Raw genomic sequence first — 24,816 nt, forward strand, 5'->3', positions numbered from 1 at the left:
TATGTGCCAGGATTGTATTCAAATATTTTATGTATATTTTATGGATATGTTATGTGTGTTTGTGTATATTCATTCATTTTATCTTTACCAACCCTATGAGGTAGGTATACTATAAATATTATTTTCACCATTTCTTTTCTTTTTTTTTTTTTTGAGACAGGGTCTCACTGTGTCACCCAGGCTGGAGTGGGTGGTGCCATCTCGGCTTACTGCAACCTCTGCCTCCTGGGTTCAAGTGATTCTCCTGCCTCAGTCTCTCAAGTAGCTGGAATTACAGGCCTGCGCTACCACGCCTGGCTGATTTTTGTATTTTTAGAAGAGATGGAGTTTCTCCATGTTGGCCAGGCTGGTCTCGATCTCTTGGTCCCCAGTTAACAGCCCCTGCCTCGGCCTCCCACCCTGTTTTGTTTTGTTTTTTTTTTGAGTCTGGTTCTGTTGCCCAGGCTGGAGTGCAGTGGTGTGATCTCGGCTCACTGCAAGCTCCGTCCCCTGGGTTCACGCCATTCTCCTGCCTCAGCCCCCCGAGTAGCTGGGACTACAGGCACCTGCCACCACGCCTGGCTAATTTTTTGTATTTTTAGTAGAGACGGGGTTTCACCATGTTAGCCAGGATGGTGTTGATCTCCTGACCTCGTGATCCACCCGCCTCGGCCTCCTAAAGTGCTGGGATTACAGGCGTGAGCCACCGCACCCGGCCCCCACCCTGTTTTTGTTGTCGAGATTTCTTCTTTATCTCAGCATGTAAAACTTACTTCTTTTTTTTTTTTTTTTGAGACAGAGTCTTGCTCTGTCACCCAGGCTGGAGTGCAGTGGCATCGTCTCGGCTCACTGCAACCTCTGTCTCCCCTATTCAAGCGATTCTCCTGCGTCTGCCTCCTGAGTAGCTGGGATTATAGGCACACGCCACCACACTTGGCTAATTTTTGTATGTTTAGTAGAGACGTGTTTTCACCATGTTGGCCAGGCTGGTGTCGAACTCCTGACCTCGGGTGATCCGCCCGCCTCAGCCTCCCAAAGTGTTGGGATTACAGGCGTGAGCCACTGTGCCCGGCGTATCTTTTTTTTTTTTTTTTTTTTTTTTGAGACGGAGTCTCGCTCTGTCACCCAGGCTGGAGTGCAGTGGCCGGATCTCAGCTCACTGCAAGCTCCGCCTCCCGGGTTTACGCCATTCTCCTGCCTCAGCCTCCCGAGTAGCTGGGACTACAGGCGCCCGCCACCTCGCCCGGCTAAGTTTTTGTATTTTTAGTAGAGACGGGGTTTCACTGTGTTAGCCAGGATGGTCTCGATCTCCTGACCTCGTGATCCGCCCGTCTCGGCCTCCCAAAGTGCTGGGATTACAGGCTTGAGCCACCGCGCCCGGCCTTTTTTTTTTTTTTTTAAGACAGAATCTTGTTCTGTCACCCAGGCTGGAGTGCAGTGGCTCGATCATAGCTCACTGCAACTCCTGGGCTCAAGCGATCTGCCTACCTTGGCCTCCCAGGGTGCTGGGATTACAGGCTCCCAGCCCCTAAAACTTCTTTTATCTGTATTAACATTACTACGATGGCCCAGGCATTGTACCATTCTCACTGGTGGTGACTCATTTTATCTTTACCACCGTCCTATGAGGAAAGTACACTAAAATTATTATTATTTCCCAGCTCAGCAGACTGGAGCACAGATAAATTAAATACATCAATTGCTAACTGACTTCAGGCAACTTAACCTGACCCTCCATGCCTCAGCTGTAAAATCCCATTAAGGCAGAGGCATGCTGTAGTTACTATTACCTTTACGTGGCATGCAAAAGAAGTCAAAGAAACCTTCCATGGAGGCAGGGAGCACTGGCTTATGTCTGTAATCCCAGCACTTTTGGAGGCCAAGGTGGGCGCGATCAACTGAGGTCAGGAGATCGAGACCAGTCTGGCCAACATGGTGAAACCCCGTCTCTACTAAAAATACAAAAATTAGCCAGGCGTGGTGTCACGTGCCTATAATTACAGCTACCCGGGAGGCTGAGGCAGGAGAATTGCTTGAATCTGGGAGGCGGAGGTTGCAGTGAGCCGAGATGGCACCACTGCACTCCAGCCTGGGGAACAGAGCAAGACTCCCTCTCAAAACAATAACAACAACAACAACAACAACAATCTTCCATAGTGACCCCATGAGCCATGAGAATGGAAGTCCCCATGGAAAGTTTCTTTGATTTCGCGGAAGATGTCTTTGACTTCTTTGTGTTTCTCCTGCCTGTGACCACCTCATGGGTTCCTGGGGTCCCACTGACTACCCCTGGGGCTGGCTTGCTTTGGCTCCTGCCACAGTCTTACAGGCTGCACAAGATTCTGACCATTTTATTTATCAGTTCCTCAGAACAGGTTTCTGCACCAGAGGTTTGGGCTAACTCTAAGCCTATACTTTGGTCAGCCTTGGGGTTCTGAGTGCCTGAATGGCTTTTTCCATCCACTCTTAGGTGGCTTGCTTCTACACTGTGTGGCAGGGCCTAGTGGATGGAATTTTTTTTTTTTTTTTAGATGAAGTCTTGCTCTGTTGCCCAGGCTGGAATGCAGTGATGCGCTCTCAGCTCACTGCAATCTCCACCTCCTGGGTTCAAGCGATTCTCCTGCCTCAGCCTCCTGAGTAGCTTGGATTACAGGTGCGTGCCACTACACCCACTAATTTTTGTATTTTTAGCAGAGACGGGGTTTCTTCCATGTTGGTCAGGCTGGTCTCGAACTCTTGGCCTCAAGTGATCCACCCGTCTCAGCCTCCCAAAGCCCAAAGTGCTGGGATTACAGTCCAGGCTGGAGTGTAGTGGTATGATCTCGGCTCACTGCAACTTCTGCCTCCTGGGTTTAAGTGATTTTCCTGCCTCAGCCTCCCGAGTAGCTTGGATTACAGGTGCCTGCCACCATGCCCGGCTAATTTTTTATATTTTTAGGAGAGACGGGGGGTGGGGGTTTACATTATGTTGGCCAGTCTGGTCTTGAACTCCTGACCTCCTGATCCACCCACCTTGGCCTCCCAAAGTGCTGGGATTACAGGTGTGAGCCACCTTGCCCGGCCCCCGTGTGGGTGTTAAAATGCCAGTCATAGGGGATTCCTGCATTCCCATAGGCAGCTTGACTTCACTGTCCCCACTGCTCCCACCACTGTGGCTTTGATTTTCCTCCTTATTTCTGGAACCAATAAGATTCTGTTTTCCTTTTGAGCTTAGCTACCTATTAAAAAAAAAGAAAAAAAAAAAAAAAGCAGCACTCCTCATTATATTTTGCTTAGTGTATGCATGCATTTGGAATACAAACCTCTAGCACTTCTTCATGCTTGCATCTTGAACACAAGTTTCTGAGACTCTAAAAAAAAAAAAAAAAATTCCACATCATGTGGTGCAGCATTGCTCCGCTCCCCACCAGCTGCTCGCATTGCCATAATCCCCTACCTTAACCTTCAGCTAAAATAAGCTCTCACATGGCTATAATCCTTGCCGTTCCCTACTACCTTTCTCCCAGCCTGCTTCATTCATCTTGGTTTCCTGCCTGTCTGAAGCACCTGAGCCTGTGACTCTTGGTGAAAATATCCTGCTGGCCAGGCTTGGTGGCTCACGCCTGTGATCCCAGCACGTTGGGAGGCGGAGGCGGGTGGATCATGAGGTCAGGAGTTCGAGATCAGCCTGGCCAACATGGTGAAACCCCGTCTCTACTAAAAATACAAAAATTAGCCAGGCATGGTGGCTTGCGCCTGTAGTCCCAGATACCTGGGAGGCTGAGGCATGAGAATTGCTCGAACCCAGGAGGTGGAGGTTGCAGTGAGCCGAGATCGCGCCATTGCACTCTAGCTTGGGCAACAGAGGGAGACTCTGTCTCAAAAAATAGAAAACAAAAAGAACACATCCTGTCTTGCTGGGGTCAGATCCGTGTCCAAGTCATCTCTGTGCCCCTGCTCCCCAGCTGGGGGATGAGAAGGGTCAGGGAATGAGTGGGGAAGGAGGAGGAGGAGTGAATGAAGGGCTGTGGGAAGTGCTGTGGTGCGTGCTTTATGCATTCAGGGTGCAGAGGAAGGAGACACCCTTGTGAGCTCTGCCACTCTGGGGAGTCTCCCAGAAGTTGAGGTTGGAACAAAGGTGTGCTGCCTCCCACCAAGTGCCCTGGAATCAGACTAGCTGTTTTTTTTTTTTTTTTTTTTTTTGAGACGGAGTCTGGCTCTGTCGCCCAGGCTGGAGTACAGTGGTGCAATCTTGGCTCACTGCAACCTCCACTTCCCAGGTTCAAGCGATTCTCCTGCCTCAGCCTCCTGAGTAGCTGGGACTACAGGCACACACCACCATGTCCAGTTAGATTTTTTTTGTTTGTTTGTATTTTTAGTAGAGAGGGGGTTTCGTCATGTTGGCCAGACTGGTCTTGAACGCCTGACCTCAGATGATCCGCCTGCCTCAGCCTCCCAAAGTGGTGGGTTTACAGGCGTGAGCCACTGCGCCTGGCCCAGACTAGCTGGGTTTATGTGAATCCCGGCTCCACCCCTTTCCCGCTACATGACAAGCTCTCTGCAGTTTCCTGGGCTGTAAAATAGACCATGAAATAGTAATTCAGAAAATGAGGACGTTATTAATGAGTCTTAAATGACATGTAAAGCATACAGCATACAACAATGTCTTAGCAAGGACTCAAATATGAGTTTTTATTATTTGACATCTTTTTTTTTTTTTTTTTTTTTTGAGATAGGGTCTCACTAGGCTAGGCTAGGCCAGGTTAGAGGGTAATGGCACAATCATAGCCCACCGTAACTTTGAACTCCTGGATTCAAGTAATTCTCCCGCCCCAGCCTCCCGAGTAGCTGCTACTATAGGCGTGCACCACCACACCCAGCTGGCTAACTTCTGTATTTTTGGGTAGAGAAGGGGTTTTGCCCTGTTGCCCAGGCTGGTCTCGAGCTCCTGGCCTCAAGTGATCCTCCCACCTTGGCCTCCCAAAGGGCTGGGATTACAGTCATGAGCCACTGCGCCTGGCCAAAAAATACTTTTTTTTTTTTTTTTTTTAAGAGATGAGGTCTCGACTGGGCACGGGGTAATCTTAGCACTTTGGGAGGCTGAGGGGGGGATAACGAAGTCAAGAGATTGAGACCATCCTGGCCAACATGGTGAAACCCTGCCTCTACTAAAAATATAAAAATTAGCTGGGCATGGTGGCACACGCCTGTAGTCCCCAGCTACTTGAGAGGCTGAGGCAGGAGAATCGCTTGAACCCAGGAGGCGGAGGTTGCAGTGAGCCGAGATCGCACCACTGTACTCCAGCCTGGCGACAGAGCAAGACTCTGTCTCAAACAAAAACAAAAACCAAAACCAGAGATGAGGTCTCGCTATGTTTGCCCAGACTAGCCTTGAGCTCTTGGACTCAAGCAATCTTCCCATCTCACCGTTTCTAGTAGCTGGGACTTACAGGTGAACTTTCAGCTCTTTTTTTTTTTTTTTTTTTGAGGAGGGGGTCTCGCGCTGTCACCCAGGCTGGAGTGCAGTGGCGCGATCTCGGCTCACTGCAAGCTCCGCCTCCCGGGTTCACGCCATTCTCCTGCCTCAGCCTCCTGAGTAGCTGGGACTACAGGCGCCCACCACCGCGCCCGGCTAATTTTTTGTATTTTTAGTAGAGACGGGGTTTCACTGTGGTCTCGATCTCCTGACCTTGTGATCCGCCCGCCTCGGCCTCCCAAACTTTCAGCTCTTGAGCAAGGTTTGGGGAAAGGAGACTTGAAAATTTCAGACTCTCAGGGCCACCTCTTGCTTGCAGTTTGCAGTGGCTTCCCGGGGGCGCCCAAGGTTGGCCTGCAGCCTGGCTACCGAGAGGGGGCTGAAGGCCTCCTGGGGCTGGGAAGTCGGCGGAATCCAGGAGCCTCCGTTCCCTGGAAAACAGCTCCACCTGCTGGCTGTTGTGCGCCTGCAGTCTTGACCTTGGCCGAATCTGCACGGGGAAGGGAAATGCGTGCTGGTCCAGCTCGGGGGCGCATGGAGGGGACATCGGTGCCGCGGTTGGGATGGAGGCGTATGGGATGGGACGAAGGCAGAGGTCGACATGCCGTTCTGCGTGGATGTATGAGGCGCGAGTTTTGTGAGCACCGTGGGTGTGCGAGCAGCATGTGGTATTGGGTGTGTGCCGTGTGGGTATCCTGCGCGACGTATGGCGTAGGACGTAAGTGTGAGGCGGCAGGGGGTTGTGCGGTTGGAGGCAAAGTGGGAAGCGTGAAGTGTTGAAGGGGCGTGTTTGTGTTGTGTTGGGATATATGTTGTGCAAGAGTTGCCAACGCTGTGGATGTGTGGAGGGCGTGTAGTCTCTGAGGTGCACAATATTGTTGGTAGGAGGTGTTGGGGAGTGTGTTCGGGAAATATAATTAAGAAACAAAATATCTCAACCCAACAAACTTCTCCACATAGTAGAGACAGAAAACAATTTTGTTATTATTTTTGATTAAAAAGTTGTGAAATGGGCCGGGCGTGGTGGCTCATGCCTGTAATCCCAACACTTTGGGAGGCTGAGGCAGGCGGATCACCTGAGGTCGGGAGTTCTAGACCAGCCTGACCAACATGGAGAAACCCCGTCTCTACTAAAAGTACAAAAAATTAGCCAGGCATGGTGGAGCATGTCTGTAATCCCAGCTTCTCAGGAGGCTGAGGCAGGAGAATCACTTGAACCCGGGAGGTGGAGGTTGCAGTGATCCGAGATTTGCGCCACTGCACTCCAGCCTGGGCAACAAAAGCAAAACTCCATCTCAAAAAAAAAAAAAAAGTTTTAAAATGTATTATTATTTTTAATACAGTTGGGGGTTTTACTATATTGCCCAGGCAGGTCTTAATGCTCAGCCTGAAGTGATCCTCCCACCTTGGCCTCCCAAAGTGCTGGGATTACAGATGTGAACCACTGTGCCTGGCCTTAAATTGTATGTATTTATTTATTTTTAGAGAGAGGGTCTTGCTCTGTTGCCCAGGCTAGAGTGCAGTGGTGAGATCATAGCTCACTGCCGCCTTGAACTCCTCGGCTCAATCAGCCTCCCAAGGACTACAGGTGTGCATCACCACACCCACTAATTATTATTACTTTTTGTAGAGACAGGGTCTTGCTATATTGCCCAGGCTGGCCTCGAACCCTAGACCTCTAGTGATCCTCCCACCTCAGGCTCCCAGTTGCTGGGATTACAGGCATAAGCCACCGTGCCTGGGCTGGTTTTATTATTGAATAAGCATAATTTTTCTTTCTTTTTTGACATGGAGTTTCACTCTTGTTGCCCAGGCTGGAGTGCAATGGCACGATCTCAGCTCACTGGAACCTCCGCCTCCTGGGTTCAAGTGATCCTCCTGCCTCAGGCTCCCGAGTAGCTGGGATTACAGGTGCCAACCACAATGCCTGGCTAATTTTTTGTATTTTTGGTAGAAAAATACACCACCATATTGGCCAGGCTGGTCTCGAACTCCTGATCTCAGGTGATACACCCGCCTCAGCCTCCCAAAGTACTGGGATTACAGGCGTGAGCCACTGCGCCCAGCTTGAATAAGCATTAAGTTAGAATCATCACTGGCAATCTGCTAAAAGATTGCAAAGGCAGAAAGAAATATCTCATCCTTCATTACAGCCAAGCAGGTATAAACCATTATCCTGTTTTCAAGATAAAATTTCAAATGCCATACTGTTACAGGAGTTGCAGGTTCATATGCCCACTGTGTAGTCACAGCTCTGTGACTCTGAGACCGTGGGGACGCAGCAGAGAGAGTTTAATGATCGCAGGGTGCCGAGCGAGGTGATGGGAGGAGACCCTCAAATCTCTCTCCAAGGAGTTCTGGGCTGGGGCTTTTAAGGGGTTTGTGGAGGGTGATGGGCTGGAAAATTGGGGTCATTGATTGGTTGGGAAGGGGGATGAAATTGTCAGGGTGTAGAAGCTGCATTTTGAGGGGAGTCAGCTCCTTGTGGGGTCCTTCAGCTCAGCTGAGTCAGTAGTTCCATCAAGACCTGAAGGAATATCTCAAACGGAATACCTAACGTGATGTCCAAGCTGTGATTCGAGAGCAGTTAAGGGGAACTATAATCTTGTGACAGGGGCTATGTGACTGTGGGGCCACAGGCACCGGATGGCTTTGGGGAAGCAGGTCAGGGAGCAGCTGCCCTGAGATCAATGCTGAGTGCACCGCAAGCTTGGTTTCTTTACATTTCTCCTGCTCCCTTCTTCCCAAGTTTATAGGGGCGGTTGCAATACCATGTTTTCAAGATAAACAATGACTGGTCCTCAAGTAAGAGGACTTGACAACATCTTTAGTCAAACATAGTTCAGCCTTTTTTTTTTTTTTTTTTTTTGAGACGGAGTCTCGCGCTGTTGCCCAGGCTGGAGTGCAGTGGCCTGATCTCGGCTCAGTGCAAGCTCCGCCTCCTGGGTTCACGCCATTCTCCCGCCTCAGCCTCCCGAGTAGCTGGGACTATAGGTGCCCGCCACCTCGCCTGGCTAATTTTTTGTATTTTTAGTAGAGAAGGGGTTTCACCGTGTTAGCCAGGATGGTCTCGATCTCCTGACCTCGTCATCTGCCCGCCTCAGCCTTCCAAAGTGCTGGGATTACGGGCGTGAGCCACCGCGCCTGGCCTTATTTTTTTTTTTAATTTTTTTTTTATTTTTTGCCACAGAGTCTGGCTCTGTCACCAAGGCTGGAGGGCAGTGGCTCGATCTCAGGTCACTGACACCTCCACCTCCCGGGTTCAAGCGATCCTCCTGTCTCAGCCTCCCAAGTAGCTGGGAATACAGGAGCACACCACCATGCCCAGCTAATTTTTTTTTTTTTTTTTTTGCATTTTAGTAGAAATAGGGTTTCACCATGTTGGCCAGGCTGGTCTCGAACTCCTGACTTCAGGTGATCCGCCCGCCTCGGCCTCCCAAAGTGCTGGGATTACAGGCGTGAGCCACCGCGCCCGGCCAGCCTTATTATTTCTTTAAAGCATTTTTGAGACAGGGTCTGGCTCTGTCACCCAGGCTGGGGTGCAGTGGTGCGATCTCCGCCTCCCGGGCTCCAGCGAAACTCCCACCTCAGCCTCCTGAGTAGTTGGGACCACAGAGGGGTGCCACCACGCCGGGTAATTTTTGCATTCTTAGTAGAGACGCGGTTTCGCCACATTGGCCAGGCTGGTCTCAAACTCCTGAGCTCAATCAATCTGCCCGCCTCAGCCTCTCAAAGTACCGGGATTACAGGCGTGAGGCACCGCGCCTGGTTAAATCCGCGGTTTCCACAAGGAATTCCAGGCCGGTCTTCCTCCTCCCGGAAACCTTACCACTCGAGGACTACATTTCCCAGGATGCCCTGCCCCTAACCAAGCCGGAAGATGGGTGTCTTGGATGGGCGGGTCCGGGAGAGGCTAGGCTGTGGAGAGGAGGCCCAGCCAATGGGTGAGGCCGACTGAATCGAAACCTATGGTGATTGCTCCGAGGTGATTGGAATCTTTGGCGCCTTGGTTTCAGAGGTGGGAGCATGATGAGCGGGTACAGAGACCAATGAAAAGGCGGGAAGGCGGATCCCGCGCGTGTGGGCGTGAAGAGGTGCTGACGAGCAGGCTGTTTGTCCAATGCAAGGCGAAAGTCGCTGAAGGGGGCAGGGCGAGGCGAGAGGAGGCGGGCGTGTGTTGTGGAGGAACGTGTGCTATGGCGGAGCCTGTGGGGAAGCGGGGCCGCTTGTCCCGAGGTAGCGGTGCGGGCCGAGGGGGTCGGGGCGGCTGGGGCGGTCGGGGCCGGCGTCCTCGGGCCCAGCGGTCTCCATCCCGGGGCACTCTGGACGTCGTGTCTGTGGACTTGGTCAGCGACAGCGATGAGGAAATTGTGGAGGTCACCAGTGCTCGCTGTGCCGCCGACGAGGTTGAGGTTGCACCCTCGGAGCCCCCGGGGCCGGTCGCGTCCCGGGATGACAGCGACAGTGACAGCGAAGGGGCGGACGCGCGGTCCGCAGGACCCCCGCGGGAGCCGGTCAGGCGGCGGCGGCGGCTGGTGCTGGATCCCGGGGAGGCGCCGCTGGTTCCGGTGTACTCGGGGAAGGTGCGTCCGGTCCCGGGGAGGGGACAGGCGGAAGGGCCAGGGGCTTGGCCTCCGGGGAGGGTAGGGCTGTAGGGGTGTTGAGGCTGGGGTTCTGGGGCTGGTCCTGGGGGGCTAGCGTGTTGGAGGCAGGGAGAGGCAGGGCTCCGGGACTTTCTGCAGACCGGGGTGGTGAAGGAGGGTGGGATGCGTTGGAAGTTTAGGATTTCTAGGAGCTAGAGTCTTGGGGGCACAAGGAGGCTGAAGAACTGGGGTTCTTGAGGGTTTGGAGAGGGACTGGGAGGACCTGGGGCCGTTGGATTTCGAGGTTGGGGCCCGTGGCAAATGAAGCCAGGGAGCTGGGGTATTGGGGGTTGGAGTCCATGCGGGTTCAGAGAGGACTGGGCAGCTCCAGGAGGCTGGGGTCCCCCGATGGTCGCGTGAGCTAGGGGGCTGAGAATCCCTAAGAGTCTGGGGTAGAGGGGCGACTAGTAACCTAGTTAAAAAGGACAAGGAAACACACATCTTCAGAGTGTCTTAGGCAGATGGAGGAAAGGGTGAAGGGTACTTCCATTCTGAATCCTGGGGAAGCTGGATTCCTAGGTTGCCAGGAGAGGGCCAAGGTGTCCACGATCTTAGGGAGGATTTGGAAGCTGGGTGTTAGGGAAGAATCACCCCCAGTTTTTTCTTTCTGTAAGGGGAGGACTTGGGTCTGACCCCTCTCCCTCCTTGTCTTTGCAGGTTAAAAGTAGCCTTTGCCTTATCCCAGATGACCTATCCCTCCTGAAACTCTACCCTCCAGGGGATGAGGAAGGTAAGGGAGGGCGTCCAGGGAGAGGCATGCAGCGCTGGCTTCTCTTAGGAGACTTCCTGTGGTTTATGTTCCTGCAGTCAGTTGTCTCCTGAGGCTCAAGGGAAGAGTGTGGGAGAGGGGATTCCTGCATCCCAGCCACAGGAGCTGGATTGTTAACAAGCATAGAATGTATTAATGTATACATTTCTGGTGCCACCTAAAGAGATGCTGATTCCGTAGTCCTGGGCGGCGCAGGAGGCAGTGAGGTGTTGAGAATCTGTGACACCTTGTTACATCTATAGCAAGTTCCTTGGGAACACTGGAGCCAGCAGGGTGTTCTCTGAATCTTATCAGGGATGCCCTGTCTTTGTCCTCCCCCAGTGATGCATTTTTTCTCTGAATCTTATCAGGGATGCCCTGTCTTTGTCCTCCCCCAGTGATGCATTTTTTGCAAACTCAAGGGCAGGGAATAGGAATGAAGTCTAAGAAGGAAATAATCCAGTGGGCAAATGGAGACCTTGGACCAAGACTCTTGTGCCATGAGGGAGTATGGTGGGGTGATTAAAAGCAGATAGGAGCCATCTGGCCTGTGTTTGAATCTCAGTTCTTGCTCTTTTTTTTTTTTTTTTTTTTTTTTGAGACAGTTTCGCTCTTGTTGCCCAAGCTGGAGTGCAATGGCGCGATCCCTGCTTCCTGGGTTCAAGCAATTCTCCTGCCCCATCCTTCCCAGTAGCTGGGATTACAGGCGCGCACCACCACGCCTGGCTAATTTTTTGTATTTTTTAGTAGAGATGGAGTTTCACCATGTTGGCCTGGCTGGTCTTGAACTCCTGACCTCAGGTGATCCGCCCATCTTGGCCTCCCAAAGTGCTGAGATTACAGGCGTGAGCCATTGTGCCCAGCCTCAGCTCTATCTCTTAATAGCTGTGTAATCTTAGGCAAGTTTCTGTTTTCTTTTTTTTTTTTGAGACAGTCTCACTTTGTCACCCAGGCTGGAGTGTAGTGGCGCGATCTCAGCTCTCTGCAACCTCCATCTCCCAGGGTCAAGCCATTCTCCTGCCTCAGCCTCCTGAGTAGCAGGGATTACAGGTGCCCACCACCATGTCTGGCTAATTTTTGTATTTTTAGTAGAGATGGGGTTTCGTCATGTTGGCCAGGCTGATCTTGAACTCCTGACCTTAGGTGATCTGTCCGCCTTGGCCTCCCAAAGTGCTGGGATTATAGGCGTGAGCCACTATGCCCGGCCTGGGCAAGTTTCTTAATTTCTCAATGCTTCAATTTCCTCATTATGAAAGTGGGGATAATAGTAGACCCCATTTTGGTGCAGATTTTGGTGAGAATTAACGAAAGGGAATATAGGGAGAGCTGCCTCTTGGCTAGATATATGCTTTAGGACAGTACCTAGGACATAGAAGTGCTATGCAAAAGGTACCCCTATCCCTGATACTCAAAACGTGGGCCCAGCTTGCTAGAAATGCAGAATCAGCTGGGCGCAGTGGCTCAAAGTGCTATAATCCCAGCACTTTGGGAGGCTGAGATGGGAGGATTGCTGGAGCCCAGGAGTTCGAGACCAGCCTGCGCAATATGATGAGACCCTGTTTCTACAGAAAAATAAAAAAACCAGGCATGGTGATGTGTACTTGTAGTCCTAGCTACTCAGGAGGCTGAGGTGGGAGAATCACCTGAGCTCAGGAAGTCGAAGCTGCAGTGAGCCATGATCATGCCACTGCACTCCAACCTGGGTGACACAGTAAGACCCGGTCTCAAAAAAAAAAAAGAAAAAAAGAAATGTAGAATCACAGGCCTCTCGCAGCTGCTATATTTAGTTAGGACAGGATTTCACGATTTCAGCATTACTGGCATTTTTTGGACTGGAAAATTCTTTGGTGTTAGAAGCTGTCCTGTACATTGTAGAAAGTTTAGCGGCATCCTGACTTCCATCCCTGGGAAGTATTATACCTCAGCCCCCTCGCCCTCCACATTTTGATAACCAATATTGTCTCTAGACATTGCTACATGTCCCCTCAGAGGCAAAATTGTCCCTGGTTGAGAGCCACTGATCTAGTGTTTCTTATCATTTTTTAATTTTCACAGTATTTATTTTCGTGGTTTGTGATGATCTTTTATTGACAGTGGGCAAATAGAAATTTCTGTATTATAGAAAATAATACCTGGTTTCCTTTCATGAGAAATTTAAGTTAATTTTAAGTTAATATCAGCTATCTTTATACTAAATAGCAGTCTCATCCCCTGCCCCCTTTCCCAGTATTATCGTGTGGCCCTGTGTGTGCCAGGGGCTCCGTGGTCTCCTCCTTTCCTGGGATCTTCTTGAAGCCTCTGACTTGTTTCTTCTTGGCCTTCGGTGGCCTCCCTTGGATAACCTCCTTCTACCTTCTCTTCCTTTGCCCCCAGAGGTGGAGCTGGCAGATTCGAGTGGTCTCTACCATGAGGGCTCGCCATCACCAGGCTCTCCCTGGAAGACAAAGCTGAGGACTAAGGATAAAGAAGAGAAGAAAAAGACAGAGATTCTGTGAGTGAGGCCAGGGCCCTTGGGCCCTGGGAGCAGGAAGTGAGTTGGAGGGGTAAGCGAAGGCAGGTAGGACCCTTGGGTGGCTCCTGAAAGGGTAAGAAGAAGGGATAGAAGGACTGTTGAGGTTCATGTGGGGAATGAAGTGCTTGGGAAAAGAGGTGGCTTACCCCGGGAGGTGACAGTGAACCCTTCAGGACCACCCTTGGGAGTGGATTCTGAGACCCTAGTAATGCGAGCTTAAGGTGTGGTTCCAATCCGGCTTCCCTGTCCTCTCCATGCTTCTCTTTCTTCATCTGTAAAACCCCGTTTTACAGCCTGGGAAGCAGAGAGAGACCCTGTCTCTATAAAAAGTAAAATAAAAAGTAGCCTGGCGTGGTGGCATACTCCTGTAATCCCAGCTGCTCAGGAGGCTGAGGTGGGAAGATCACTTTATCCCAGGAGTTGGAGGCTGCAGTGAGCCATGATCGTGCCACTATACTCCAGCCTGGGTGACAGAGTGAGACCCTGTCTCTAAAAAGCAAACAGACAGACAGACAAAAAAACCCCCCAAACCTGGGAATAATAGTGGCACTTGTGTCAATGAATTGCTAAGTCAATCAAGAGTTAACACTTGACTGGACACAATGGCTCTTGCCTGTAATCCCAGCACTTTGGGAGGCCAAGGGAAGTGAATCACTTGAGCCCAGGAGTTCAAGACCAGCCTGGGCAACACTGGACATATAGTAAGTACTTGCCGTCTGTCAGATATTATTGGACATTTTCCTGGGAAGTGACAATCTCAAAAGTGAGGCATTTTCTTCCCTAATATTCAGGTCATATAAATATAAAAATGATGCCTCAGGCTTTCCCTCTCCCCTACCCCTGCCTTCCAGTGAAATGGGGTTATTGGAAGCTGCTCCCTCTTTATTTTTTAAATGTATTTTTACATTTTTAGAGATAGAGCCTCACTCCATTGCCCAGGCTGGAGTGCAGTGGTGTGATCATAGCTTATTGCAGCCTCAAATTCCTGGGTTCAAGTGACCCTCCCACCTCAGCCTCCTGAGTAGCTGGGACTACAGCTGTGTTCCACTATGCCTGGCTAATTATGTAGAAATAGGGTCTCCCCATCTTGCCTAGCCTGGTCTTGGACCCCTGGGCTCGAGTGATTCTCCTGGCTCAGCCTCCCAAAGTGCTGGGATTACAGGTGTGATCCATTGTGTCCGACTGTGCTTCCTCTTGATTGTCCAAGAATCTGGTTTTTAGGGATTTGTGGGGCCAGACTCCCTCCATTGCCTCCGTCCTACCGTCTCTTGCTTCTACAGGGATCTGGACAACTCTCCTCTGTCCCCACCTTCACCAAGGACCAAAAGCAGAAAGCATACTCGGGCACTCAAGAAATTAAGGTGCCAAGTGCAGGGGCTCTGGCTGGGATGGAAGAGGGCAATCTGGGAGGGTAGCTGACTCCAGTTGACCCAGGGTCCTGTCTGCACTGCAGTGAGGTGAACAAGCGCCTCCAGGATCTCCGTTCCTGCCTGAGCCCCAAGCCACCTCAGGGCCAAGAGCAACAGGGCCAAGAGGATGAAGTGGTCTTGGTGGAAGGGCCCACCCTCCCAGAGACCCCCCGACTCTTCCCGCTCAAAATCCGTTGCCGGGCTGACCTGGTCAGATTGCCCCTCAGAATGGTGAGTGCCTGAGGCCCATGGGAGAAGGACCCAGGAGCTGCTTCTGGAGAGATGGTGGTGTCCAGCAGGGGTGTCCTGGCAGAAGGGACTGTCATCCTTTTCCCATCCTGCTCTCTGGAGCTGCCCATCATTCTTTTCAGTCTGTCCTGCTTTCACACTTTCTGTTTCCTCCATCTGCATTTTCCCAATGCTCCCCTCTCTTTCTGGCAAACTTTCTACCCATTCTTCAAAGCTCCTCATAAGCATCCTGTGTTTTTTTTTTTTTTTTTTTTTCCTTCAAAAAGTGGTCTCACTGTGTCCAGGCTTGTTCCAAAATTGTCCCTCATTGACCTCCCAAAGTGCTGGGATTCCAGGTGTGAAGCATCCTGTCAGTTCTCAGAAGCTTTTTTTGGGAGTCTCTCTTACCTTCCTCCCTAGGAACCTCGGCTTCCCTCTTGGACTTGCTCTCACTGCCCTGGACACAGCAGATGTCACTCAGTAACCCTGAGCTCCCCCAGCTTCCTGGCAAAGCTTGATACTTTTGTAGGGATAAACCTGTTTCAACACCAGGAATGATAACAGACGTTACCATTACTGATGCACTGTGCATCAGTCAAGCAACTAAGGCAGAGGTTGCAGACTGGCAGCCCATGGCTTTTTCAACCATATGTCTGCTTTCTTTGCCCTGTAGACTTATTTTATTTTATTTTATTATTTTTATTTTTTGAGACAGAGTCTCACTCTGTTGCCTAGGCTGGAGTGCAGTGGCACAATCTTGGCTCACTGAAAACTTCACCTCCCAGGTTCAAGCGATTCTCCCACCTCAGCCTCCCAAGTAGCTGGGACTACAGGTGCCCCCACCATGCCCGACTAATTTTTGTATTTTTAGTAGAGGCAGGGCTTCACCGTATTGGCCAGGCTGGTCTTGAACTCCTGATCTCAAGTGATCCCCTGAGTCGGCCTCCCAAAGTGTTGGGATTAGAGGCATAAGCCACTGTGCCTAGCCTATTTTATTTTTTAAACATAGAGATGGGGGCCAGGTATGGTGGCTCACTCCTGTAATCCCAGCACTTTGGAAGGCCAAGGTGAGAGGATCACTTAGAGGCCAGGAGTTCAAGACCAGCCTGGGCAAAATAGTGAGACCTTGTCTCTACTAAAAATAAAAAAATTAACCAGGCATGGTGGTGCAGACCTGTAGTCCCAGCAACTTGGGAGGCTGATGCAGGAGGATCTTCTGAGTCCAGGAGTTGGAGGCTACAGTGAGCTGTGATTGTGCCACTGCACTGCAGCCTGGGTGACAGAGCAAGACCCTGTCTCTAAAAAAAAAAAAAATGAAGGTGGGATCTTGCTTTGTTGCTCAGGCTGATCTTGAACTCCTGACCCCAAGCAAGCCTCCCGCCTCGGCCTCTCAAAATGCCGAGATTATAGGTGTGAGCCACCATGCCTGACCAAGTGCTTTAAAAATATACAAGTTTGTTGTCACCTTTTTGATGGGTGATTTCATACAAAGGTCCAGATTTCTGGCTGGGTGCGGTGCCTCACGCCCGTAATCCCAGCACTTTTGGGAGGCCAAGGCAGGCAGATCACCTGAGGTCAGGAGTTTGAGACCAGCCTGGCCAATGTGATGAAACCCCATCTTTACTAAAAATACAAAAATTAGCTGGGCGTGGTGGTGGGTGCGTGTAATTTCAGCAACTCGGAGGCTGAGGCAGGAGAATCACTGGAACCCAGGGGGAGGAGGTTTCAGTGAGCCAAGATTGCGCCACTACCCTCCAGCCTGGGTGAAAGAGCGAGACTCTGCCTCAGATCTCACTTGAGATCAGGAGTTCAAGACCAGCCTGGCCAATATGGTGAAGCCCGTCTCTACTAAAATTATACAAAGAAAGGAAAAAAAAAAAAAGGTCCAGATTTCTGGCTTCTCTTAAAAAATAGGAAGATGCGGCCAGGTGTGGTGGCTTACACCTGTAATCCCTGTACTTTGGGAGGCCGAGGCAGGTTGATCACCTGAATTCAAGAGTTCGAGACCAGCCTGGCAGGAGAATCACTTGAATCTGGGAGGCGGAGGTTGCAGTGAGCCGAGATTGTGCACCACTACACTCCAACCTGGTTAACGAGTGAAACTCCCTCTTAAAAAAAAAGAAAAAAATAGGACGATGTCACACTGGCCCACGTTCCCACGCAGTGCCAATCAACTGGAGCTGTGTAACAGCCAGCCTATCTAGGTGGCATGTGAGTTCCAGTTTGCTACAATCGCCATCACCCCTTTCTTTGTCCTAACCCATGGCTGCTATATTTCTTTGTGTTACTTGCCTGTACCCCTTGCTGACATGATTTTATTCTATACCTTACTAGGTAAATATGATGAAACTCACAGCTGAGGAGCTTAGCAAGTACCTAAGGCCAGAGCTTGTGTTTGGGTGGTGTGGGGGGCGGGTGTGTGGATTTCAAGGCAGGAAGACCTCTTTTGCTTCTTGTCCCCATCCCTAGTCGGAGCCCCTGCAGAGTGTGGTGGACCACATGGCTACCCACCTTGGGGTGTCCCCAAGCAGGATCCTTTTGCTTTTTGGAGAGACAGAGCTATCACCTACTGCCACTCCCAGGACCCTAAAGCTCGGAGTGGCTGACATCATTGGTGAGAGGAAGGCAGGGAGGTGGGGCCTTGAGGCATTTGCCAGGGGAAGGGGATACAGGGAGAGGTTCAGCACGGGCCCTGCTTCCAAGCCCCCATTTAGCCCTGGCTTCCTGATTCTGCCTCCCACAGACTGTGTGGTACTGGCAAGTTCTCCAGAGGCCACAGAGACATCCCGACAGCTCCAGCTCCGGGTGCAGGGAAAGGAGAAACACCAGACACTGGAAGTCTCACTGTCTCGAGTGAGTGGGAGAGATGGCTCTCCACGCCCTTCACCCTGTCCTCTGCTGCCTCTCGTCTCTCTTGTCAGTTAATGGAGGATGGATTCCCCTAATCTTGACTTGCAGGAGACACTGCCCTCCATGTTCTTGGGTTCCCAGCCATCCTAGGTAGTGGGAAAACCCATCGTTCAGCTTCCCTCCTCGCTACTGCTGGTACCGTCTGCCCTAGTCTGGGTGCCCCCTCAGTCTCCTGACTCCTTCTGATTAAAACAGAAAGGACCCTTGGACGGTAATCAGTAAAACCCATCAAAATAACAATGAAGGCCACACGGCTAAGTGCCACTCCCTGTGCCGAGGATAATTTCCTCACGTTCAGGATCTTATTTAATTTCACAACAATCTGATGTGGGAAAGCACTGTTATCCTCATTTGGCAATAAGAAGACTGAGTTCTAGAGAGGTGGAATAAGCAACTTGGTGCAGTCACTTTTTTTTTTTTTTTTTGAGAGTCTCAGTCTGTCGCCCAGGCTGGAGTCTGGCACGATCTTGGCTCACTGCAACCTCCGCCTTCCGAGTTTCAAGTGATTCTCCTGCCTCAGCCTCCCGAGTAGCTGGGATTACAGATGCACGTGCTGGGCTAATTTTTGTATTTTTAGTAGAGATGGGGTTTCACCATGTTGGCCAGGCTGGTCTCTAACTCCTGACCTCAAGTGATCCACCCGCCTTGGCCTCCCAAAGTGTTGGGATTACAGGTGTGAGCCACCACGCCTGGCCTGCTGCATTCATTTCTTAAGTCTACTGTAATAAAATACACAAACTGGGTGGCTTAAAACAATAGAAACCTATTCCCTTACACTTCTGGAGGCTAGAAGTCTGAATTGAAGGTGTTGGCAGGGCCTGGTTCCATCTGAGAATCTGGGTGGAAACCTTCCTTACCTGTTTCTAGCTTCTGCTGGTGGCCAGAGTTCCTTGGCTTGCAGCTGTGTCACTCCAGTCTCTCCCTCTGTGATCACATGGTGTTCTCCATGTGTCTCTGTGTTCATTTCTCTTCTTGGAAAGACATAGGTCATGTTGGGCTAGCCCCACCCTAACCAAGCACAACCTCATCTCAACTTGATTATATCTGCAAAGTCCCTACTTTCAAATAAGGTTACATTCATATTTACTAGGGGTTAGGACCGCAAAGTACCTTTTCAGGGGAATACAGTTCAATCCTTAACGCACTGTTCTCTAGCCCCCATCAAATTCATGGCCTTCCCATCTGCAAAATATATACATCCCATTCCAGTATCCCTGCAAGTCTTAACCCATCCCAGCATCAACTCTTAAGCCCAAAATCTCATTTAAATATAATCAATTCAAGAAGTCCTAATTTTATTTTCTAAATCATTAAATCAGTTTTGGATGAGACTTGGTATGGTCCATTCTAGGACAAAATTCCTCTCTCTCTGTGAACCCATGAAATCTAGAAAATAAGTTATTCACTTCTAAAATACAGTAATGGGACATAGGATACACATTCCCATTTTAAAAGGGAGAAATTGGGCCAGGTGCGGTGGCTCACACCTGTAATCCCAACTCCTGTAGTCCTAGCTCCCCAGGTGGCTGCGGCAGGAGGATTGCTTGAGCCTGGGAGATCGAGGTTGTAGTGAGCCATGATTGCGCCACCTTTATCGGAAGGTTTTATTCCAGTTTCCAATAACATATTCCTCATTTCCTCCAGAGACCTCACCAGAAACACCTTTAATATTCATACTTCTAGCAGCCTTCTGTTCATAACAATATATGCATCCTCTTAAGATGATAGGAGCTTTCTCTGCACCTCTCCTCTTTGTGAGTCTGCAGGGACATTCCCTTTAATGTCCATATTTCTGCCAGCAGTTTCTTCAAGGCAGTCTAGGTTTTTTCTAACATGCATCTCAGAATTCTTCCAGCTTCAGCCAGGCGGGTGCGTCACATCTGTAATCCTAACACTTTGAGAGGCCAACATGGACAGATTGCTTGAGCTCAGGAGTTCAAGACCAGCCTGGGCAACATAGTGAAACCCTGCCTCTACAAAAAATACAAAAATTAGCCCAGCATGCTGGCGCATACCTATAGTTCCAGCTACCCAGGAGGCTGAGGTGTGAGGATCGCTTGTGCCTAGGAGATTGAGGCTGCAGTGAGCCAAGACTGGGCCACTGCACTCCAGCCTGAGAGACAGAGCAAGACCTTAGCTCAAAAAAAAAAAAAAAAAAATTATTCCAGCCTTGATCCAATTCTAAATCCACTGTTACATTTAACTATTTATTCCAGCAGCATCCCACTTTTGTATTTTGGCTGTTGTAACAAAGTACCACAAATTGGGTGGCTTAAAACAACGCAAATTTATTCTCTCATTGTTCTGGAGGGTAGAAGTCTGAAATCAAGGTGTTAGCTGAGCCAGGGTCTCTGAAGATATGGGGGAAAAAAACAAACTCAGGATTTTTTTCTTTTTTTTTTTTTAAAGGTATGTGTGCACCTGTAGTCCCAGCTACTCAGGAGACTGAGGCAGAAGAATCCCTTGAACCCGGGAGGCGGAGGTTGCAATGTGCCAAGATCAAGCCACTGCACTCCAGCCTGGGCGACAAAACTAGACTTTGTCTCAACAACAAAAAAAGAGAGAGAGCCAGGGTCTTGCTCTGTTGCCTGGGCTGGAGTACAGTGGTGTGATCTTGGCTTACCACAGCCTCAAACTCCTGGGCTCAAGTGATCCTTCCACCTCAGCCTCCTGAGTAGCTGGGACTACAGGTGTGTGCCACTACCTTTGGTTAATTTTTTAATTTTTTTGTGTAGATGGGGTCTCACTGTGTTGCCCAGGCTGGACTCAAACTCCTGGGCTCGGCCCAGCATGGTGGGTCACGCCTGTAATCCCAGCACTTTGGGAGGCCGAGTCGGGTGGATCATGAGGTCAGGAGATCGAGACCATCCTGGCTAACATGGTGAAACCCTTTCTCTACTGAAAATACAAAAAATTAGCCGGGTGTGATGGCAGGCGCCTGTAGTCCCAGCTACTCGGGAGGCTGAGGCAGGAGAATGGCGTGAACCCGGGAAGCGGAGCTTGCAGTGAGCCGAAATAGAGCCACTGCACTCCAGCCTGGACAACAAAGCGAGACTCCGTCTCAAAAAAAAAAAAGAATAAAAAAAAACTTCTGGGCTCAACCGATCCTCCCACCTCGGCCTCCCAAAGTGTTGGGATTACAGGCATGAGCCACCGTACCTGGTCCCCTCCTTGGGTTTAATTTGCTAGAGCAGCTTACAGAACTCAGGGAGACACTTGCATTTACTGGTTTATTATAAAGGATGTTAACAAAGGGTACAGATGAAGAGATGTGTAGGGCACAGCATGGGAAAAGGGTGCAGAGCTTCCATACCTTCCCTGGGCATCATTCTCCAGGAATCATCACATGTTCAACTATTGGGAAGTTCTCCAAACCCTGTCCTCTGGATTTTTATGGAAGCTTTGTTATATAGGCATGACTGATTAAACCACGGACTATTGGTGGTAGCTCAACCTTCACTCTCTCCCTCCTTCTTGGAGGTTGGGGGGTGGGAAAAAAGTCCCAACTCTCTTATCCTACCTTGGTCTTTCTAGTGACCATCACCATTCCTGAAGCTCTTTAGGGGCTGCCAGCCACCAGTCAACTAATTAGCATGCAAAAAGATACTTAACTCTTTCCCAGGGATTTTAGGAATTTTATACCAGGAAACATACAAAGACCAAATATGTATTTGACAACATCACACAGTCCCTCGGGGTCTCTCTGTGGAAGCTGCCCTGTCTCCTCCTGGCTCCTGCCAGTGGCCCGCAGTCCTTGGTGTTCTTGCTCTGTCATCATGCGTGCTCTCCCCTCATGTCTGTTTCTGTGTCTGTTTCGTGAGCATACCAGTCCCAGGCTGGGCGCAGGGGCTGACGCCTGTCATCCCAGCACTTTGGGAGGCCAAAGTGGGTAGATCATCTGAACTCAGGAAGTTTGAGACCAGCCTGGGCAACATAGAGAAACTCTGTCTCTACCAAAAATACAAAAACTTAACAGGGTGTGGTGGCCTGTGCCTATAGTCACAGCTACTCAGGAGGCTGAGGCGGGAGAATTGCTTGAACCCAGGAGGCAGAGGTTGCAGTGAGCTGTCTACCAGTCACACAGCGTTAGCACTCATTCTAATCCAGTACAATCTCAACTTGATTGCATCTGCAAAGGCCCCATCTGCAAATCAGATCACATTCACACTTAACCAGGGGTTAAGACCACAAGGTGTCTTCTCTGGGGGACATAACCTGTAACATTTTTTTAAGGTCACACATCTAATAGGTGCGAGAGCCTGGACTCCAGCTTGGCTCATCCTTACTCTAGAATCTGGGCTCTCTTAGTCATTGGTACACACTTCCGTTTCATAGGGGAGGAGGCCGAGGCTGGGAGGACTTGCCTGACTCAGAGCCTACACCCCTAAGCCTTGGGCTTGTGGCCCCCGCCCTCTACCTGAGCAACTTGGAGCCCAGAGGGATGACAGGATTTGTCCCAGCTCCCAGAGAGGAGCCTGGCTGGGCTGGCTTCTTTGTCCTCTCTCCTTTCCCCACATGGGGCCCTGACTTTATTGTTTCCGCCCCTTCCCCTGTCCTCCGTGTCCCAAGTTCCCTGTCTGTCCCTACAGGATCCCCACCCCCTTTCATGTTCTGATGTCCATTTTCATTTCTTTCCATCCAGGATTCCCCTCTAAAGACCCTCATGTCCCACTATGAGGAGGCCATGGGACTGTCGGGACGGAAGCTCTCCTTCTTCTTTGATGGGACAAAGCTTTCAGGCAGGGAGCTGCCAGCTGACCTGGGCATGGAATCTGGGGACCTCATTGAGGTCTGGGGCTGACACCCCACTCCCTGTTTGATGGCCCAGCCTGGACTTGGGGAGAATGACTCCCCGTTTTTTGCCCCATAAGGGCTAGCAGAAGCTGAGGTAGAACTTATCTTTAAGCTGCAGCAAAATCAAGGAGTGACTTTTGTCCCCTCCTGTTGACCCTGGTTTAGAGCCGTTAACCACTTGGTGAGTTGTGTGGGTGTTGTTGCCCTGGATGGCCTGTGGCTCCGTCCACAAGTCATGCTGAGTTCTGCAGTCTCTGTGACATGGAGATGTCCCCTCACCCCTCCCCTTTCACCATCATCCTCTTTTCCTCATGGAAATGTCTGCTCTATGAAACTATGCACATATTGAAAGTGAACTGAAACAAATGAGGGTTGGGTGGGAGCTTCCAGGCCTGGGACTTACACCATGCCTAGCCTAGCAGAGGCCTTAGTCCCATTTGGGGCTTGGGAGTGACATTTACTTGAGGCTTATACACTGGTGTGGTTGCCTGGTTTGCAGGAAATGACCAAGCTCACACCTGCTGGCTGCAGCGTAAGCAGACAACTGGGGTACTCTTTTGAAGGATGAAGGTGGTGGATTCTCAGCCCTGGGGGTCTTCCTCACCCGAGAACCCTTCAGAGCCACCCTTTCTAGTTTACGTTTCCTGGTGCACACATTTAAGGCATAACAGCACATTCATCCCTTTGGTTTGGGATCTCAGGAATACAGTCCCATGCAAAGATTCTCTGGTTTTATGGCTTTTTTCCCTTTCTTTACACCATCCTCTCCCATAAGCACCCACATGTCTCTGAATATGAATGTATTTGTAAAATACCAGGTTTCATGTGTGAATATATGCTTTTACTGTACATAGTGCTATTGTGCAATACGTCTTACGCCGTTTTCATTCAATGTGTGCTAAGATCTAGCCCCATTGCCTCTTCTAGAAATGCAGTATTGCTTTGACCTGCCACGTGGCACTCCACAATGTCAATTGCCACTTACACACATTGCCTCAAGTGGGGGACACCTGGGTGCCTCTGACCCCTCGGCACTGGATACAGGCCACGATAAACATCCTTTCGTGTGTTCCCTTCTGTGCTTGTGTGGCATATGTACCCAGGGTGGGCTTATAGGTCACAGAGGTCAGTTTCTCTATGGTTTTCCAGATTTTCTTTAGAATGGTGACTGACCCCCCTACTTGAGGCCACCCTTTTCTCCTTATCCTTGCCAGCACTTGTATTGCCAGACTACCTAATTTTTGCCAGTCTGATAGGTAGATAGTGGTGCTGTGCTTTAATATACATTCATCTGATCAGCATTTGGGGAATTTTTTCATTTAGCCTTTCTGGTTTCCTTTCCTGTGCATTGCCCATTTTCTCATGGAGTTTCTTACCTTTTTTGGTTTATTCTCAGGAGTTGCTTGTACATTCCTAGGCAATTGCAAATAATTCCAAGAATGCACATTTGGGCTGGGTATGGAGGTTCACCAGTAATCCCAACACTTTGGGAGGCTGAGGCGGAAAGATCGCTTCAGCCCAGGAGTTCGAGACCAGCCTGGGCAACATAGCGAGACCTCGTTTCTACAAAAAAAATTAAAAAGGGGACTTTGGGAGGCCGAGGTGGGTGGATCACGAGGTCAGGAGATTGAGACCATCCTGGCCAACAAAATTAGCTGGTCATGGTGGCACATACCCTGTAGTCCCAGCTACTCTGGAGGCTGAGGCAGGGGAATCGCTTAAATTCTGGAGGTGGAGATTGCAGTGAGGCAAGGTTCTACCACTGCACTCCAGCCTGGCGACAGAGCAAGGCTCCATCTCAAAAAAAAAAAAAAAAATTTAAAGGGGAAAAAATTGAAATTTTCTTTGTATCTAGGGGTATCCTTCACTGAACAGAAATTCTTAATTTTGGCTAGGCGTGATGGCTCATGTCTGTAATCCCAGCACTTTTGGTGGCCGAGGTGGGTGGATCACTTGGGGCCAGGAGTTCAAGACCACCCTGACCAACTTGGTGAAATCCCATCTCTACTAAAAATACAAAAATTAGCTGGGCGTGGTGGTGCATGCTTGTAGTCCCAGCTACTCAGGAGGCAGAGGCAGGAGAATCACTTGAACCCGGGAGGTGGAGGTTGCAATGAGCCGAGACAGCGCCACTGCTC

The 24,816-nt window shown here is 50.2% G+C and overlaps 1 protein-coding gene across 2 annotated transcripts; it reads left to right on the plus strand.

Moving 5' to 3' along the window:
* The first annotated feature begins 9,146 nt into the window (after positions 1-9,146).
* NFATC2IP (nuclear factor of activated T cells 2 interacting protein) lies at positions 9,147-23,527 on the plus strand. 2 transcript variants are annotated; one of them, XM_003916716.5, is made up of 8 exons: positions 9,158-10,017; positions 10,735-10,807; positions 13,199-13,316; positions 14,618-14,698; positions 14,791-14,977; positions 17,444-17,588; positions 17,718-17,827; positions 22,527-23,527. In XM_003916716.5, exons 1-8 carry the CDS (start codon positions 9,484-9,486, stop codon positions 22,683-22,685), a joined length of 1,407 nt encoding a protein of 468 aa, XP_003916765.3. In that variant the 5' UTR covers positions 9,158-9,483; the 3' UTR covers positions 22,686-23,527. The 2 variants fall into 2 exon arrangements, with proteins under 2 accessions (XP_017808757.2, XP_003916765.3); XM_017953268.3 differs by lacking the exons at positions 17,444-17,588; positions 17,718-17,827 and having other exon boundaries at positions 9,147-10,017.
* The last annotated feature ends 1,289 nt before the right edge of the window (positions 23,528-24,816 follow it).

This window comes from Papio anubis, chromosome 18 (genome assembly GCF_008728515.1).
Source record: "Papio anubis isolate 15944 chromosome 18, Panubis1.0, whole genome shotgun sequence".
NCBI classification, from domain to species: Eukaryota; Metazoa; Chordata; class Mammalia; order Primates; family Cercopithecidae; genus Papio; species Papio anubis.

Coding starts and splice junctions, on each gene's coding strand:
- NFATC2IP (XM_003916716.5), top strand. CDS start 9,484: ATGAAAAGGCGGGAAGGCGGATCCCGCGCGTGTGGGCGTGAAGAGGTG. Junction 14,699..14,790: donor CGGGCACTCAAGAAATTAAG/GTGCCAAGTGCA, acceptor TCTGCACTGCAG/TGAGGTGAACAAGCGCCTCC. Junction 14,978..17,443: donor TCAGATTGCCCCTCAGAATG/GTGAGTGCCTGA, acceptor CCCCATCCCTAG/TCGGAGCCCCTGCAGAGTGT.